At 42.4% G+C, this 16951-nt stretch overlaps 1 protein-coding gene across 2 annotated transcripts in view; it reads left to right on the top strand.

The window, feature by feature from the left end:
• Nucleotides 1–1333: 1333 nt before the first annotated feature.
• Nucleotides 1334–16951, top strand: part of Lpcat2 (lysophosphatidylcholine acyltransferase 2) — a 59984-nt gene continuing 44366 nt past the window's right edge. For both annotated transcript variants that reach the window (XM_041650013.1, XM_041650014.1), the window contains exons 1-4: nucleotides 1334–1576; nucleotides 9514–9653; nucleotides 14291–14508; nucleotides 15803–15915. In XM_041650013.1, coding sequence (XP_041505947.1) covers nucleotides 1406–1576; nucleotides 9514–9653; nucleotides 14291–14508; nucleotides 15803–15915 — 642 coding nt within the window. In that variant the 5' untranslated portion in view covers nucleotides 1334–1405. The remainder of the gene's footprint in view (nucleotides 1577–9513; nucleotides 9654–14290; nucleotides 14509–15802; nucleotides 15916–16951) is intronic.

Here is a 16951-nt window from a genome sequence, read left to right as displayed (position 1 = left end):
CACAAACCTCTTCTTCTAAAAGCCCCTATGATCAACTTTACAGACCCCTGGAAAGGGGCAGCTGGACCCAGAGGACAGTGGTTTGTCTGGGGTCAGACAGCTGTTAGAAACAGATGTTGTCTATTGTTTTGGGACTAGGAAATGGAATGAGGAATGGATCCGGTTCCTAGAAGAGATCTCAGTGGGTCGGAAATCACTTCTTCCGTAGCCAGCCCACAAGTTCCGATTCTTGAAGGTCCCTCTTGCAAGTGGCTGGCTAAGGATTTGCAGCCCTGTTTGAAGAGTCTCTAGGCTGAGAAGCTGACAGACTAGCAGAAGCTCGTTGTTAGTAAGATTCTCTGTTACATATTCGGAGAGAATTCAGCTGCTCCCACCACACCATGTCTGGAGTGTTTCACTATGAACGCTACAACGCATTATTTAATTCTTACGACAGCCCTATGAGGTAGGAATTACTCTCCCACTCTTAGAGGAGGCAACTGGCTCAAAGAAGTTTACCGACTAGGCCAAGACCCCCTACACACACACACCCCATGCCTTCTGGAAGCAGAGTTAGTCAGTAGGAGTGAATGATTCAGTAGCTCCATTCTTCAACCCTGGCCAGTCAGGATTCTACCCACTAGCAATTGGCCTAAGGTCCTGGGCAATCCCGGTCTTCCTCTTCCCCTGCCTTCAGCCTACACAGCTTCAAACAGGTCTCATATTTCCTCAATACGAAACTGCCTTGGCCATTTCCCGTCTCTGGGTCAGGTTCCTCATCCACAGTGGAAGCCAGTTGTTTTTGCCTTTTCTAAATAATGGTTCAGTTTGCCATGAAAGACAGCCATCTCACACCGCTAATTCCTGCTTTGAGTGGGACAGAGTCTACCGCTCTGCTGCCAATTCCTGTCTCAAGTCTCTCTCATCTTAACCTACAAACACTCCCAAATTAAACAGGTTTACACAAAAAATGAAACGCACACTGGAAAGCGAGCAGAGATAAGCAAAGCCCACCCGGGTTTATTAGTTTACTTACTAGGTTGTCCCAGGGGTGTTTGTGTCGCCTCAATTCTGAGCAGGCAAGTGTGGGTCACAGAGATGAGTGGTTTGGTTTAGGCACAGAAAATCCTTACGGCACAGCAGAGACCAGTGTCTCTGCTGTTAGGACCCTTCAGGTCCTTGCTTGCCTGCTAGGAAAACAGGTGCTATGTTCTGAAAACAGGTACCTAGGAGGGCGGGGCCAGAGCCAGGGGCGTGGCCACGGCCGGGGGGCGGGGCAGTCCGTGGCTAGGTGACTCTGGCGCGTGCGCAGAAGCCGGGAGCAGCGCCTGGGGCTGGTACTCTCGTGGGTCTCTGACCGAGGTCAGGCAGCAGCGTCCACCCGCGCGCTCTGGGTCCCTAGCTTTTTCAGGCGCCGGAATCCACGATGAACCGGTGCGCCGAGGCGGCCGCGGTGGCGGCCACGGTGCCGGGCTCAGGCGTCGGGGACGCGGGGCTGCGGCCACCCATGGTGCCCCGCCAAGCGTCCTTTTTCCCGCCGCCAGTGCCCAACCCCTTCGTTCAGCAGACGCGGATCAGTGCTGCCCGATGGCTGCAGGTAGAGGCGCAGTACGAATGGAGGCGGAGGGGATGTGGTCGGACGGAGGAGGCTGGGGAGGAGTCGTGCATCCAAGAGAGGAGGCACCTGAGGGCGTCTGGTCTGAGAGGGAAGGTGTCCAAGAGGATCGCAGGTCTGAGGGAATATGAGGGGATCGTGGGTCTGACGGAGGAGGCATCTAAGAGGATTACGAATCTGAAGCAGGAGACGTCCGGGGAGATCAGAGGTCTGCCTCTGAGGGGTCAGTGTGTCTGGCTCAGAATTTGTCGGAGGAATTGAAACTCCGATGGGGTAGGCATCTGAGGAGACAGTGAGTCTGAAGGCGGAGGCTGTCTGAGGTGTGGAGTCTGGTACGAGAAAGCATCTGAGGAAGAAAGCTGTGGTACTGACTGGGAAGGGTCATGAGAGGGCAGATAGGAGGATGTGAGATCTGGGGACACTGGGGGATGGGATGACCCGAGAGACGTGAAGGCACAAGAAGGCACAGATGTCAGCAAGGAAGAACCCATATCGGGGACTATTCTTTGCCTGAGAAGGGATGGATGGGACAGGAACTTTTGTATCGAATTTGTGGAAGCACAGACGATCGAAAACTACCAGCTCTCAGCGTTCTCTCCTTTTTATGCCCTTTGTAAAAAGGGGAGTCCGTCTGTACGGGTAGAGTAAGCGAGGAGGCTGACAACCTGGTCTATCCTTGGAAACACAGGTAAGGCTGTAGTGGTTTAACCAAGCAGGGACAACCGAGCTGTAATTAGGGATGCAAAGCAAAGAGATAACTGGCAGACCCATGAAGGTCTTAAAGAGTTTTTTTTTTTTAATTTGAATCAGTCTTCACTCGGCGCACCTTTTCTAGATTCAAAGCTGACAAGAGAGGTAGCCACTGTTGAAAATGGCCACCACAAAGGAAGTTGTCTTTATCTTGCACAGGACAGCTTTTACCATTAGTTCACTTTTTTGACTTCCTCTGTGGTGAGGATAGTGATTGGAGAACAAGATAGAGGATGAAAACGTTGACACTTCCCTGCCCATCTCATAAATTTTGTTATGTTGGATTGAAGTAATGGCCATTTTTGTATTGTTTTTGTATACAGCTCTAAGACTAGTGACCTCTCTAGAGGGGACCTGTGAAGCACTGAGCTAAGTGTCCAGTGGGCTGAGGTGGTAGTGGTTAGAATAATGATAGTTGGGGGGGGGGCGTGAGAGGAAGAGAAAGATAAAGGATGCGGAGAAAGTAAGTTTCCAAAGTTCCTCTTTATGCCTTGGATCATCTGCAACACTTGCGAGCACATTGCCATCCTTTATAATGAACTTCAGACCCATAAGTTCTATTCAAATGAAAAGGTACCTCTTTCTTTGGGTGCAGAGTTTGGAGGGAGGCGCAAAGCGGCATATTTAAATCTCTGTATTGTACCTTGAGTAGATTATTAGTTTTTAAAAATCTTCTAAGAGCGCTCTTTTAAGAACTCCAATAGAACCACATAAAAGGCAAAGAGCACTGGTCACTTGTTAGGTCTGTAAATTTGGCCTAGTCACTTCCCTCCCCTGTCTATTACATTCTCTCATTCTATTATAATGAAAGTAAGTTAAATGAGGTAATATGTGGCATAATGTAGTTTGGTTTGCTGATTTTGTTTTTCCTGGTTTTTCGAGACAGGGTTTCTCTGTAGCTTTGGAGCCTGTCCTGGAACTCGCTCTGTAGACCAGGCTGGCTTCGAACTCACAGAGATCCACCTGCTTCTGCCTCCCTAGTGCTGGGACTAAAGGCATGCACCCCCACTGCCTGTCTGGTTTGCTGATCTTAATATAGGCAGTTCTGCTGTGTGTCTGTAATTGTATCCTCTACTTGAAATTTGCTGCATGGATTAAATTGTTGTGATATAGTCAGGACATTCTCTCTTCCTTCCTTCCTTTCTCCATAATATCAGTGTTACCATAGGTGCTTCAATAACATGAATAGCATGGATAAAGGAAAAAATTGAATAGGCATAGATAAAGTTGAATATTTATTCTATCTAGTTAAAATACAGATTTGCTATCAATTAGGTAAAACAATATACTTGGTTCAGGCTAACTTTAATATTGAATTATGATTGGCGACTTCCTAAAGATTATTGTCACTTGGGCATTTCATTATAGGGCTTACAGTTTAAATCTGCCCCTTCTTTATTTATGTATTTTTAAAAATCATTTATCTTTAATTTATGTGCACTGGTGTTTTGCCCGCATTATGCCTGTGCGAAGGTATTGGATCTCCTGGAACTGGAGTTACAGACAGTTATGAGCTGCCATGTGAGTGCTGGAAATTGAGCCCTGGTCCTCTGGAAGAGCAGTCAAATGCGCTTAACCGCTGAGCCATCTCTCTAGCCCCTAGTTATGTATTTTTAAAAACTATTTAAGGGTCTTTTGCTACTTTGTGGTTTGGAAGAAAGTAGCCTAATTGTTATTGCTGCAACAGAATTTAGAATTAAAATGATTAGTTAAAATTATGAGGTTATTTGCTCATATCAAAAATATTTGTTTGCTGCCTATAATACAGTACAGATCTCTGGACATATAGAGGTCCACAGAAAAGATCCTGTGTGCATGCTCTGGAGAGGTCCCAGGAAACCCTAAGATCTCATCTCTGACTGACCTGGAGGATCTGTATAAACAGTGCATCAGCCTAAGTTTTGAGCTGCCACTTGTACTGACACATACCTCAGTATGTACAGCAAAATCTCGGCCAGTACTGGGAGATTTGTTAGTTCCTACACTAAAGGAAATTCCTGTATTCATTAACTATTTATCAAATTGATCAGAGGCTTCAGTAGCCACACACTAAAAGGAATCTAATACAGAATTAAATTACAGAAGTCCCCGGCTAAATGGATCAATGGGAGAAAGCTGGGTGCAGAAACAAACACATGTCTATGGCCATTGATTTTTCTACAAGAGTGCTGGAGCATCTCAATGGAGAAAGACTTGTCTTTTCAGTAAGTCTGGGATAAATGGATTAACGTGTACAAGAGAATTAAGCTCACGTCATATCATATAAAACAGCCTAAGCTAATAAGAGAACTAAATATGAGAAAATATGAGAGTTAAAATGATGAAAGTCTTAAGCGAGAACATAGGTGTAAATATTAATGACCTTGGACTAGTCATTCATTTCTAAAATAGACAATAAGCAAACACACACACACAGACACACATGCACACAGACACATATGCACACGAGGTGGGGCAGGAGAAATCGATAAATGGTATTGCCAAATTAAATGCTGTGTGTTTCAAAATATACAGGAAATTAAAGGATGCAAGGAGTGGCTCAAACCCTTGTCACGTAAGCATGGCAACCTGAGTTTGGGTCTCTGGAGCAAGCTGGGCAGGTGTGGTGCCTATAATCCCATACTAATAAGGCAAAGAGACAGGATCCCTGGGACAAGCCGGCCAGTTAGATTAGTCTAAAATAGTGAGCTATGGGTTCAATAAGGGACCTTACCCCAGTAAATAAAGTGGAAAGTGATCTACCATTGATTTTAGGCTTCCCAATGCATTCAATCTCTACTCCACCCTACATGAGCCCACAGCAAGCACGGACACCATGTAGACATGTTTAATGAAAGAAAGAAATTAAAGTGATCACCTAGAAGATTTGAGAAAGTACTTTTACATAACATATCTGTTAAGGGTATAGTATCCTAAGTGTGTAAATCACTCCTAGGACTCATTAATAAAAGGCAAGTCAATCTAGAAATCCGTACCGATGAGGAGAGGCTGCTGGAGGGATGACTCACTTTGTAAAGGTGTTTGCCGTCACACCTGATAACCCAAGTTCAATCCCATGACCCACATGGTGGAAAGAGGACCGACTCCCACAACATGTCCTCTGTCCTCTACACACGCACTACATCACACAAGCTTCCCCACACATACAGTATACGCCTATACATACAAAATAGAAGATAGATAAATGAATGAATGAATGAATACAATATGAAAAGAAAACTTGACTTAGAAATTAAAAGAAAATGAAGATAGTTTTAGAAGGAAAATGGTGAGAGGCTGCTGTAAGAACGGTGTGAGGGCCCACAGTTTTGACTGAAGGTCCAAGAGTTCAGACCTGTTCTTGCCCCTCAAGGACAAACAACAAGACTGACCAAAGGTGTGGCTACTGGCTGCCCCACTCTTCCAAGGCCAGTCAGCAGGATGTTTTGATTTAAGGGCGTGGTTACCAGGTGTTTGGAGGTATAAGGAGGTAATTAAGGTTCCTTGCTCTTTGTTTCATGGGAATCTTGTATCCTCCTCCTTTTGTTTGGGATATATAAGTTTATCACTGAGAGTAATAAACTTGGGGCTTTTTGGCTTTTTTCTTTTGACTTGTATTTACTGGAAACCACCACACCCCACACCCCAACTGTGTCTGTTGTCTATTTCTTTCCTCAATCCACACTCCCCTCTGGAAGGTGTGCTGCCTCAACTTGTGGGCTGAAAATGGGAATAGAAGTGGAAGCCCCTGACAGGACTGAATATAAGAAATGGTAAATTGCCAGGCGGTGGTAGGACATGCCTTTAATCCCAGCACTCGGGGGGCAGAGGCTGGTAGATCTCTGTGAGTTCGAGGCCAGCCTGGTCTAAGGCTGGTTCCAGGACAAGCTCTAAAACTACAGAAAAACCTTGTCTCAAAAAAAAAAAAAAAAGAAAGAAAGAAAGACAACAAACAAACAAAAAAAATCAAAAAAGAAAGAAAAGAAAACGGAGCCATGCATGGTGGCACCCACCTTAATCCTAGTGCTCTGGAGGCAGAGGCAGACAGATCTCATGAGGTATAGGACAGACAGAGTTATGCAGAGAGACACTGTCTCAAAAGCAAAACAAATTAAAAGAAAAAAAAAACAATGAAAAACTGCTTGCGGATTAGAGTTGTGTAGCTCACTGGTGCCACAGTGTCAAACTGCTTGTGGCCCTGAATTCAATATGCATTACAAAAAAAAAAAAAAAAAAAGAAGAAAGAAGAAGCTGTGGAGAAGGCTCAGCAAAAGTCTCATGCTGCTAAGTCTGACTATGTAAGTTGGTTTTCCCAGAACCTGGGTGGTAGAAACTGACTCTGAATTCCACACATACGCAGTAGTTTGCATACACATGTTTGAGCACACATTTGACATACACATACACACACGTGTGTACCATATACCATACACACGCACCACACCATACATACATGCATCATATACCACACACACGTGCATCATATGCCACACACACCCACACACATGCATCATATACCACACATACACACACACTATACCACACACACACAAATAAATAAGTAGGTGTGAATTTTGTAAAAGAAAGAGATAAAGAACGTTTTTCCAGTTGTAGGAACACGCTAAATCATATCAAATCAAAGCACAGATCCACAGGAAAGGTGGAGACTATTGGAAATAATACTTGGGAATTAGTAAATAAAACTCATTTTTCTTCTTCTTAATTTAACCAAAGAACTATAAAATATGACATTTAATGCAGACATCTGACAGTATTTTCTCAAGTGTACATATACGTAGATGTGAAGCATCATGAAGAATTCTGAAAGGATGGACTTGCTCTGGTTTGTCTTGCACTGTGTGTGGACTGGTATAGTTTTAATTCTGAGTTGTCATTTATTCAATGTACATGCTATCGTTCTCAGAGCACCTGCTGGCCAAAATCACAAGACAGTTTAGCCAAGGAGTCATTCCAACGTTTTCGGTGGCACACTGAACTGGGCTAGTAAACAAACAAACGAAAATTCCACTTTGAGGATACTAACACTCATTTCTTAGTAACTGATAGAAAAAACAGAGCAGAGATGATTATTAAAGTCTGAGAGCTGAAGAACAATAGTGAACACCTTTCCTAAAGGGACATTTGTAGGGTACTGTCTCCTGCAGCTGTAGGATACTGAGAACTTTCCAAAACAGACCAACTGTTGGCAGGAAAGAAGTCTTGAAAATATCAAAGGATTGACATATTACAGAATATGTTCCCTGACTGTACCAAACTATATTAGAGATCAAAAACTGACTGGGTGTGGTGGTGCACATATTTAATGCCAGCATTCAGGAGGAAGAGGCAGGAAAATCTCTGTGAGCGCAAGGCTAGCTGGTCTACATAACAAGTTCAAAGGCTGCCAGGCTACTTAGGAAATCCTGTCTCGATGAATGAATGAATGACCCATATGTTTGAAAAAAATCCCCATACATTTAAAAACCAATTTTGTATTTACATCAAACAATTGCAAAAAGTCCTATATATAATAACAGCAAGAAGAATATTTAGAAGTATATTTAGTTAAAACCATGTCTGGTTGCTATACTAGAAACAACAAAATAGTGCTTTGAGAAATTGAGACATGTCAGTGTAGCATATTTATAAATTGGAAAACCCAATATTATCAGTATGACAAGTCCTTCCAGATAATCTCCAAATTCATTGTAACTTCAATAAAAATGTGTATGAATGTATGTAGAATGAGGAATTCTAAACTTCTATGGAAATTTGAGAATCTAGAAATATCTTCAAATAAGGTGAAGAAGAAAAACATAGAGATCACACACCACCCCTTGAACTGAAGTCATTCTTGAAAACCGCAGCAACTAAGATAACTAGAATAGTGTGGGCATTTTTGTAAGTTATTTGATGATGTTTAGGTTCTCATTGAGGACACTACAGGCAGAAGACAGATGGCGCTGTTTGGATCATGTAATTAATTTATAGAAAAAAAGGTTATTATACATAATGACTGTTCACCTAAAAGGCCGGATGGTGTAAGGATTAGGAGTAAAGGTTTTAAATATAAATTTGGTCCCACTTCTGTTGATATGAACATGATTTTATTGTGATTTAATTTATCCATGGCATTCTTTTCATGTAAAGCAATTTAAGATCTTAAGAACTAAATGAATCACTATGCCATATACCTGACACACAGTATACATTTACATATGATTTACTGGTCTTATTCATGTACTCTTTATTCTTATTTACTTTTTATTTTTATTCTGTTCTCCAGTTCCTTATTGCTTAGTTACATGGCACTGGCAGGCATGGGAAGCAGAACAATCCGTCATTCACTAATGCTTTTATTCCCACTCTTCTTCCTGTATAGGCTTTTGGGAAACAGTGTAACTGTCTTGCCTTGCTAGCATCTGCTTGCTTTGTGTTTAGCTATGCTGGGACCAACTGCAGGAGCTATGCATGTTAGGCAAGCACTCTGGGACCAACTGCAGGAGCTATGCATGCTAGGCAAACACTTTCTCACTGAGGCATCGAGCTCCAGCTCCCTTCTCTTCCTAGCTTAGGCAGCCTTGAACTCACTCTTCCTGCCTCAGCCTCTCCAGTAGCTAGAGCCAAAGGCTCGGCAGCACCTTCTGCTTTTGCAGGACTCTTCAGGATACCACTCCCCCAGGAAGCTTGTTCTGGCTCCTAAGTCACACCACCTTTTCTTCGTTCTACCAGCATCCTCCATCCCCTTTCATGAACATCCAGATCAGAATCCCATGGTTCTCCTCACTGCTTCTTTTGCCTTTTGTATTGTTGTTGTTTTGTTTATTGCGACGGGGTCGCATAATGTAGCCCTGATGACCCGGAACTCACTATATAGACCAGGCTAGCCTCTAATTCATATAGATCCCATAGAAATCTGCCTGCTTCTACCTGGAGAATGCTGGGATTAACATACTACAATGCCCAGCAAGAAGTAGCCCATTGAGATCAAATGTCATGTTGTATGTGTGTGTGTGTGTGTGTGTGTATGTATGTGTTTGTGTGTGTGTGTGTGATAAAAGACAGCATTTAATTCCTCTTGAGTATATGCATGAAGCCAAAACCTTCCTATTGCGCTTTTGTGTTTGGTAGTGATATATTTAAATAACATCCATTTATCTTTTTTTGTTTTTGTCAACTTTGATTTGTAGATTTTTCTTCTTGGAATAATTCTGCTTCCAGTCCGTGTAATATTGGTTGCATTAATTTTGTTCCTGGCATGGCCATTTGCTGCAATTGCAACAGCATGCTGCCCTGAAAAGTTGACCCATCCGATCAGTGGTTGGAGGAGGTAAGAGATAATTATATCCAAATATTATACAAGGCAAAAATTTTAAGTTTTGATTCTAGTTCCTTCAGTGACTATCTGATTGTTCTTTCTTCAGTATCTTGCTGCTTCTCAGTTTTCATAGTTTATATTTGTTTCTTGCATGGAAATGATCTTGATTTTTTTCAGAAATTATCACATAGGCACATTCTGATAATATTCAGTTCAAGGTAAATTTTTTTCCTTTCTTTTTTTTTTTTTTTTTTTGAGACAGGGTTTCTCTATGGCTTTGGATCCTGTCCTGGAACTAGCTCTTGTAGACCAGGCTAGCCTTGAACTCACAGAAGTATAATTTCTCAATGTTAAAATATTTTGTTTTCTGAATTATTGTGAAGGATATGCACCTTTGGTTGTGAAAGAGTCCCTGTGTTGTGTTTTTACATGGAATGAATGTCTCCAGTCACTTCATGTACTAGCATCTTTGTTGGCAGCCAATGGGAAGTGACTGTATCCTGAGGGCTGTGCCCTCACTAAAGGATTAATCTCTTGATGGATCAAAATATGGCGGCATGATTAGGAGGTAGTGAAAATCTGGAAGGGCCTAGCCTAGTTGGAGTAATTAGGTTACTAGGAGTGTGTCCTGAGGAAGGAGGAGATAGCCCCTTTCTATATTCGCTTTCTGTGTTTCCGGTCTACTGTTTGGTGAGTAGCATCTGCCATATTCTCTCACTGTGAAGCCCCATCTCACCATGTCCCCGGAACACAACTGGTCACTGTTAACTGAAACCTCTAAAGCCATGAGCTAAAAGATAAATCTTTCTTCCTTCCTAGCTGCTTGCTTTGGGCCTTGTGATACACCGATACAGTCTGACTAATACAGTCTGTTGTATTCTTTGGAACATTATAACTATAAAATACTTGGCTTTCTTTTGTATTTCCAAATTTTCACATTTACTTTTCCTTCGAGGTAACAACAATGTACCTTCTGCAATAATACAGTTAAGTGGATTGATTATATTATTTTTTAGTAATTATGTTAGTGGTTAATATTAACTTTTTTTTTTGGTTAATATTAACTTTAATTAACACTCAGCCTAGCATTTTTTAAATGTTAGCACTAAGGCGAATGGAACTGCTTTTCTAGAATTTCTAGAATTATCTAATTAGCATGGTTCTAGACAGCAGCCTGGGCAAGAATAAGTAGAATATACTGGTGGAAGCCATTACTGTTTGGCAGGATCGGGTTATTACCATCTGTACCTATTGTACATGGACCTGCTTCCTGTGTACGCCATGGATTCCAGTAGGTTGCAACCCATGCATTTATTTTAGGACACTCATGAACTCCTGAAAGTGTGTGTGCGTGGTGTTTGTTTGCTCGCTCGCTTTTTTCCAGATGAAAGGATGTGTTGTTGGTTCTATGCAGATCTCAAATGTGGTTATGCCCTCCAGAATGACTGAGAACTACTGCTCTACAGCTTTTAACAGAAGTGTGCGGTTTGCTGTTTGGTTCTTGTCCCAGGGAACAAATGCGAATATGGAAAACAAGGCTGGTTTGAAGTGGAAATGAATGCAGTGTCTGCAGCGCCCAAGAGAAAACTCAACCCCTGCACATCTCTTTGTTTGTTTTATAGCTCGAGGATTCACAGTATAAAGCAACTCTTCATGGGCTGCTTTCCGTGATTCACTCTGCTTTCAGATTCTTTCTTTGGTTTTAGAGTCGCTGGCTCACAAAAATGTAGGGCGAGGGAAGGAATAGTTTAAGAATCTAGAAAAAACTTAGAAGTGTTCTTTTCAATATTTTATTGATTTTGCTTTAGAAAACTGGTACTTTTGTCAGTTAAATCAGCATCTCTGTTTCCTCTCATGCAAATAATTTTGAAGTTATTATGTGGCACAAGACTTTTAGCTATTAAATTTTTTCTTAATTGTGTATGTACGTGCACATACTCGCATGTGTGTGTGCCACAGCACACATGTGGGTGTCAGAGGACATTTGGGAGTTGACTCTCATCTTTCCCCTTGTTTGAGGTATACTGTGTCATGTCTCTGTGATGAGAGCATAGTCCATGCTCACTAGCTCACTGTCTCCACCTCCCGTCCCTCCATAGATGTGCTCTGATTACAGATGCACCCTGCTGTAGCTGGCTTCTAAGTGGGTTCTGGAGCTCCAACTCAGCTCATCAGGTTTACATGGCTCTTTCCCCCTGTGGAGTCATTAAAGGGTCTGACTTCTTGAAATATGTTTCTTAGAAGCTGTACCGCTATAGCTAAATAGCATGACAAGCACAGCAGAGTTCTTTCTGTATGAGTAGAGTGCTTGCCTCTAGACTAAAGGGAGAGGTTGTCACTTACCCGTGCCCTTCGGAAAGCACTGTGCTTTACTGGGCCTCACTTCTTGGGAGGTCAGCACTGCAGAAGCTTCCTCTCTGGCTAGTTACTAGAAGACTTTCACTGGCCAAGAAAATTAGAAACTCAGTGTTTCAAGTTCTTGCCAATACCTAATGGGTGCTATATAGTCAGCAGTGTGTTCTGCATCTGCAGTTCAACCAACTGTGGAGCAAAGAGCTCAGAAAAAAGATTACATCTCTACTGAACAGTTGTATACTGTTTACTTATTAATGGTCCCTAAACAGTATACTATCAGACCTGTTTGCATAGCGTTCGTATTATCTTAGGTATTATCAACACTCTAGAGGTGTTTGACAGTCTGCAGGACAGTATGGGTAGCATATGCATCATGGCATTATATGAAAGGCTTGCGCATTTGTGGGTGTTGCTCTTCGCCAGGCTGTGGAGTCTGTTCTCCACGATTACTAAAGGATGGCTGTGCGTATTTTATTTTACATTCCATGAAAAGCCGTATTGTTTTGTTAAGTAGAGATGTGAACAAAGGTCTATTCATGCAAATAGGACACTGATGACAGACCAAAGAGATGGTTCTCCACCCAAGTCTAGCTTAGGGAAGCAGTGAGTTTAATGGGGGGGGTGCTTACTGGAGGATGGAGGAGAGGTTGCCTACGGAAGGTACAGTTAAGGGAGGCGAGGGCACCACAGAAAAGGTGCAAGCCCCACTTCCACCCCAGCAGTTGCTTTTCGCTTCTGTATCTGGAGGGAAGGGTACGTAAGTGAGCCGTTAGTGAGACTGAAGCTTCCATGCACCGCCGCGTGTCTTGTGAGCACTCTCGCCTCTCCATGAGGGAGTACAGTGGGCCCAGTCTGTGAGGGGCTTGTTGGGATCATTACAGCTGGTCTTTTCTTTTCTTTTTTAGTTTTTCAACACAGGGTTTCTCTGTGTAGCCCTAGCCATCCTGGAACTCAGTTTGTAGGTTTGTAGACCAGGCTGGCCTCGAACTTACGAGTTTCGCCTGCCTCTGCCTCCCGAGTGCTGGGATTAAAGGCGAGCACCACCATTCAGCTTACAGCTGTTCTTATTTCAAGCCAGTAAGAGCCATGCCATGTCTGGATGCCCCATAATGTGTGTTTGCTCATATCCGAGATGCCCATTCTGTGCTTTGGAATCTAAATATATATGAGAATATTTTTTGTTCTCTATTCATTTACTTATTTTTACTTTTTTATTTTATTTTATTCTTTCGTATTTTCAAGATAGGGGTTCTCTGTGCCGCTTTGGAGCCTGTCCTGGAACTCAGCTTCCCTGCTTATTTAAGCATATTAATTGAGAGACTGGAACTTACTTGTCTTAAGTGTCCAGCATAGCTCTTTACACAGTGTGATGATGATCTTTTTTACACTGTTTTGTGTGTATATGTGTGTGTGCATGTGCGCACATACCACTGCACACACGCAGAGGTCATAGTTGGTTCCTTTCTCCTTTGTGGGTTCTATATATTGAACTTAGGTCGTCATACTTAGTGGCAAATGAATTTACCTGGTGAACCATCTTGCCAGCTCAGATAATTAATCTTTAATGTTAGTCTATCTTAAACTGTTTTTAAAAAGTAAATAAGGAGGCTTCTGGACTTTCTTGTGTATCTAAGTTCAGTGGAATGCAACAGTGAGTTTATTTATTATTTATTATTTTATCTATTTTTATATCTTGGTGCCTAAAGGTGATCACACTATGAGATTTATCTCTAAGAATTATTCCTAAATTAATTTAGCATGAGACTTCTTGTTTGGGTAGACAATAGCACATTCATTTTGCAGGAGAAATTCATTCCCAAGATGACTGCTTCCTACGGCCAGTACTGATGTTGGTGATCTCAGTGTGGGATGTAGTTTGAAGATTCCTTATGATCATTTCAGGCTTAGAGAATAATGGAGTTCTTTATTAGCCATGTATCTCTGGATAAATTGCTTCTCTGTGCCTCAGTTCTCTTAGCCTCAAAATGAGGACATGGAAATGTGGCTCAAGAGTGAAGACTGTTGGTTCTTCCTCCAGAGGACAACACTGGGTCATTGACCTCCCCTTTGTAACTCAGCTTCAGGGAATCCGATACCCTTCTGGCTTCCCTGGGCGTCCATATGTCTGTGACATACACAGATAAAGCTACATATAAATAAGATTAAATTTGAATAATGAGGTTAATGGGGCTGGCGAGATGGCTCAAAAGGCAAAGATGCTTGCTGCCAAGCCTGATAACTGGAGTTAGAGTAAAGCAAAGCCAAACACGTCTTCTCTACCACTGTTTTCAAAGGAAGATTGCTCATCCAGCTTTGAAGTTTCTGGGCCGCGCCTTGTTCTTCTCGATGGGGTTTATGGTGACCGTGAAGGGGAAGATCGCGAGCCCCTCGGAAGCCCCCATTTTTGTCGTCGCCCCTCATTCAACGTTCTTTGATGGAATTGCCTGCATTGTAGCTGGGCTGCCTTCTCTGGTATCACGCAATGAGAACGCACAGACCCCTGTGGTTGGCAGTAAGTACCAGCAGGGTAACAGCTTAGATCTTATCATGTGCGCAGTTTACGTAGAAAGAATCATGTATCATCATTTTCTGTATACTTATTTGCTTGCATTCCTGAGTAGTCAACCCCTGATCTTGTTCATGAAAGTCAAATAGTCTAATACTGAGCAAAATTCCCAGCCAGTTGAAAATAAAACTTTAAAAGATTTTAAATGTATTCCCTTTTATTTAAATGTAAAGAAAAAAATTAGACATGTCCCCTAATCTTTAGACGTTTAGGGAACTTGTACTTTCACAATGCCGCCATATCTTTGTGTTCCTACGTGTCATAAGGAAAATCAGATTTCGGATACTAAACATGCTTAATTATTTTTTTAAAAAGAATCTGAAAAACACAGGTCGCATGCTATTTCACTAACCTCTCTTCATGGCATTAGGCTGATGAATGTGCTACGTCTTTTCTTCCAGCTCTGTTTTCTAAATCATTGTGCCCCTATAGCTCCCCGAGGGACATTTATGTAACTCCTTGAAAATTATGATGTGGAACAATAAGTGCTTCCTGCCATAAAAAATAATGAAGCGCGTGAAATGTTTTTCCTGCCAGATGCTGCTATCTCTCCCTGAGGAATCAGTCTCCAAGTAAACTGCTCCCGGTTGTCCCAAGGTTACCACAAGCACCGCAAGCACCTAGCGCTGAGCGAGGGGGTGTGAAAGCTGCTGGATGTTGTCTTAGTGTTCCCCGGGAAGAACAGTAGTCCTTGTAGCTTTGTCATTGAGTGAGGACACTTCTTTTTCTTCAGCGTGCAACTACCGTGCTTTCTGCACTATGGCTTTTTCCTAAACATTTCCCTTGCAGATCACTTCACGTTTATTTAGCATGTGATGGGGAGCCATATCTTCAGAGGGATTTGAGTAAAAATCAGTCGTAATTGCCCTCTGGTCACGCACACTGTCGATTCATACTACGAGCATTTAAGGTCCTCCTAAAATCAAACGTGATAGTTTGAAGCTTAGTCCCACAGTTTAACATCCACTAAGAGAAAAGACTCTTAGGAAACAAAAATTGTTTTTCCTCCCCTTCTACACCCCCATCCCTTCTGCTAACTTCTGTAAAATCAATGAAGAAATACCCATCTCTGCATATGAGATTAGAATCTAACTAGGCAACTTGGAATTCGGTTTGAAAAGTATCATTCTTTTAGATTTGCTAACATTTTCATTTTCTGTAAACAGATTCTTTCAGCGAACCCGGTGTTAATGCCATGGTGGCTTAAGAAAAATGACTGGGTTATGACTTTGTTTTCAAGGACTGTTACGGGCTGTGCAGCCAGTTTTGGTGTCCCGTGTTGACCCAGATTCCCGAAAAAACACAATAAATGAAATCAGAAAGCGGGCGACATCCGGAGGGGAGTGGCCCCAGGTAAGATGCAGGAGTCATTCATCTACATGGAGAGCTTTTGTGTGTCTGTAGACTTACTCATTCGGGTTCACAGAGAGCGAGATGTCACGCCACGTGTCCACAGCATAATAGACGCAGGATAAACAAACCAGTCAGTGTGAAGACCCCGCCCCTAGCACATCCCATTCCCTTTTAGTCGCCAGATATTTTCTTTGTGTTATAACAAATGATTCTCTGAATTTAATTCCTGTTAAATAAAATAAATATTTTCTATAATTTAATTCACTTGACGAAAAATATCCTAAGTGTGCCAATTCTTTTCTGAATTATGTTTAAGTGGAGCTTTCCATTCAAGGGCACGTGAAAATAGCCTGTAAGCCTATCAGACCTCACCAACTCCCACCCCTTCCCTGGGAGGCCCTTGGAGGTCAGTATGCATAGAGCAGGGATGATTGCGAAAACCACCCGTGTATCTTTGCCGAGATGAAAGTACGTGATCTCTAGTGGACAGTGTGCTACAGTGGTCGGCCCACCCGTGGTAACAAGTAGACATTCTAGTGCACCAACCCTGGAGGCTTTAGAAACCAAGGCAACAGAGGTAGAGCTTAAAAACAAGTGAGGTAGCATTTGGGAAAGTTAGACTTTCTCTTTGGCTCCAAGAACTAGGTCTAAGATTAGTAGGCCAGAGATAACAAGAAGATAGCTTTCAGCTCATTTTTTTTTTCTCGTTTTGCAGAACTTTTTCCCCGTCCAGGGATAAAAATGGCCTGCTTTGCAATCCTTCTCAGGTGCTGAGTCACAGCCACTTGGTGAGGGGAGGAGACTGGTGGAAATAATTTAAACATTAGAACCACGAGGCTATTTTGAGTGTTCCGTCTTCCCTGAGATTTCTGACTCGTTTTGTTAGCATTCCTTGTTAGTAAGCTATTTGTGGATTTATGCCAAGTAAAACTGTTGGCCATTGTGTCTGCTCGTCACAGGAAACCCATTTTATAAATCAGAGGATGGAATTCTGCCCACTCATTAATTTTTAGTTTGTAGTTTGAGCCAATGTTTT

This window comes from Microtus oregoni, unplaced genomic scaffold, assembly GCF_018167655.1.
Source record: "Microtus oregoni isolate MIOR12 unplaced genomic scaffold, Mior012 000004F_ref0000308, whole genome shotgun sequence".
NCBI classification, from domain to species: domain Eukaryota; kingdom Metazoa; phylum Chordata; class Mammalia; order Rodentia; family Cricetidae; genus Microtus; species Microtus oregoni.
This window is presented reverse-complemented; position numbering and strand designations above follow the sequence as displayed.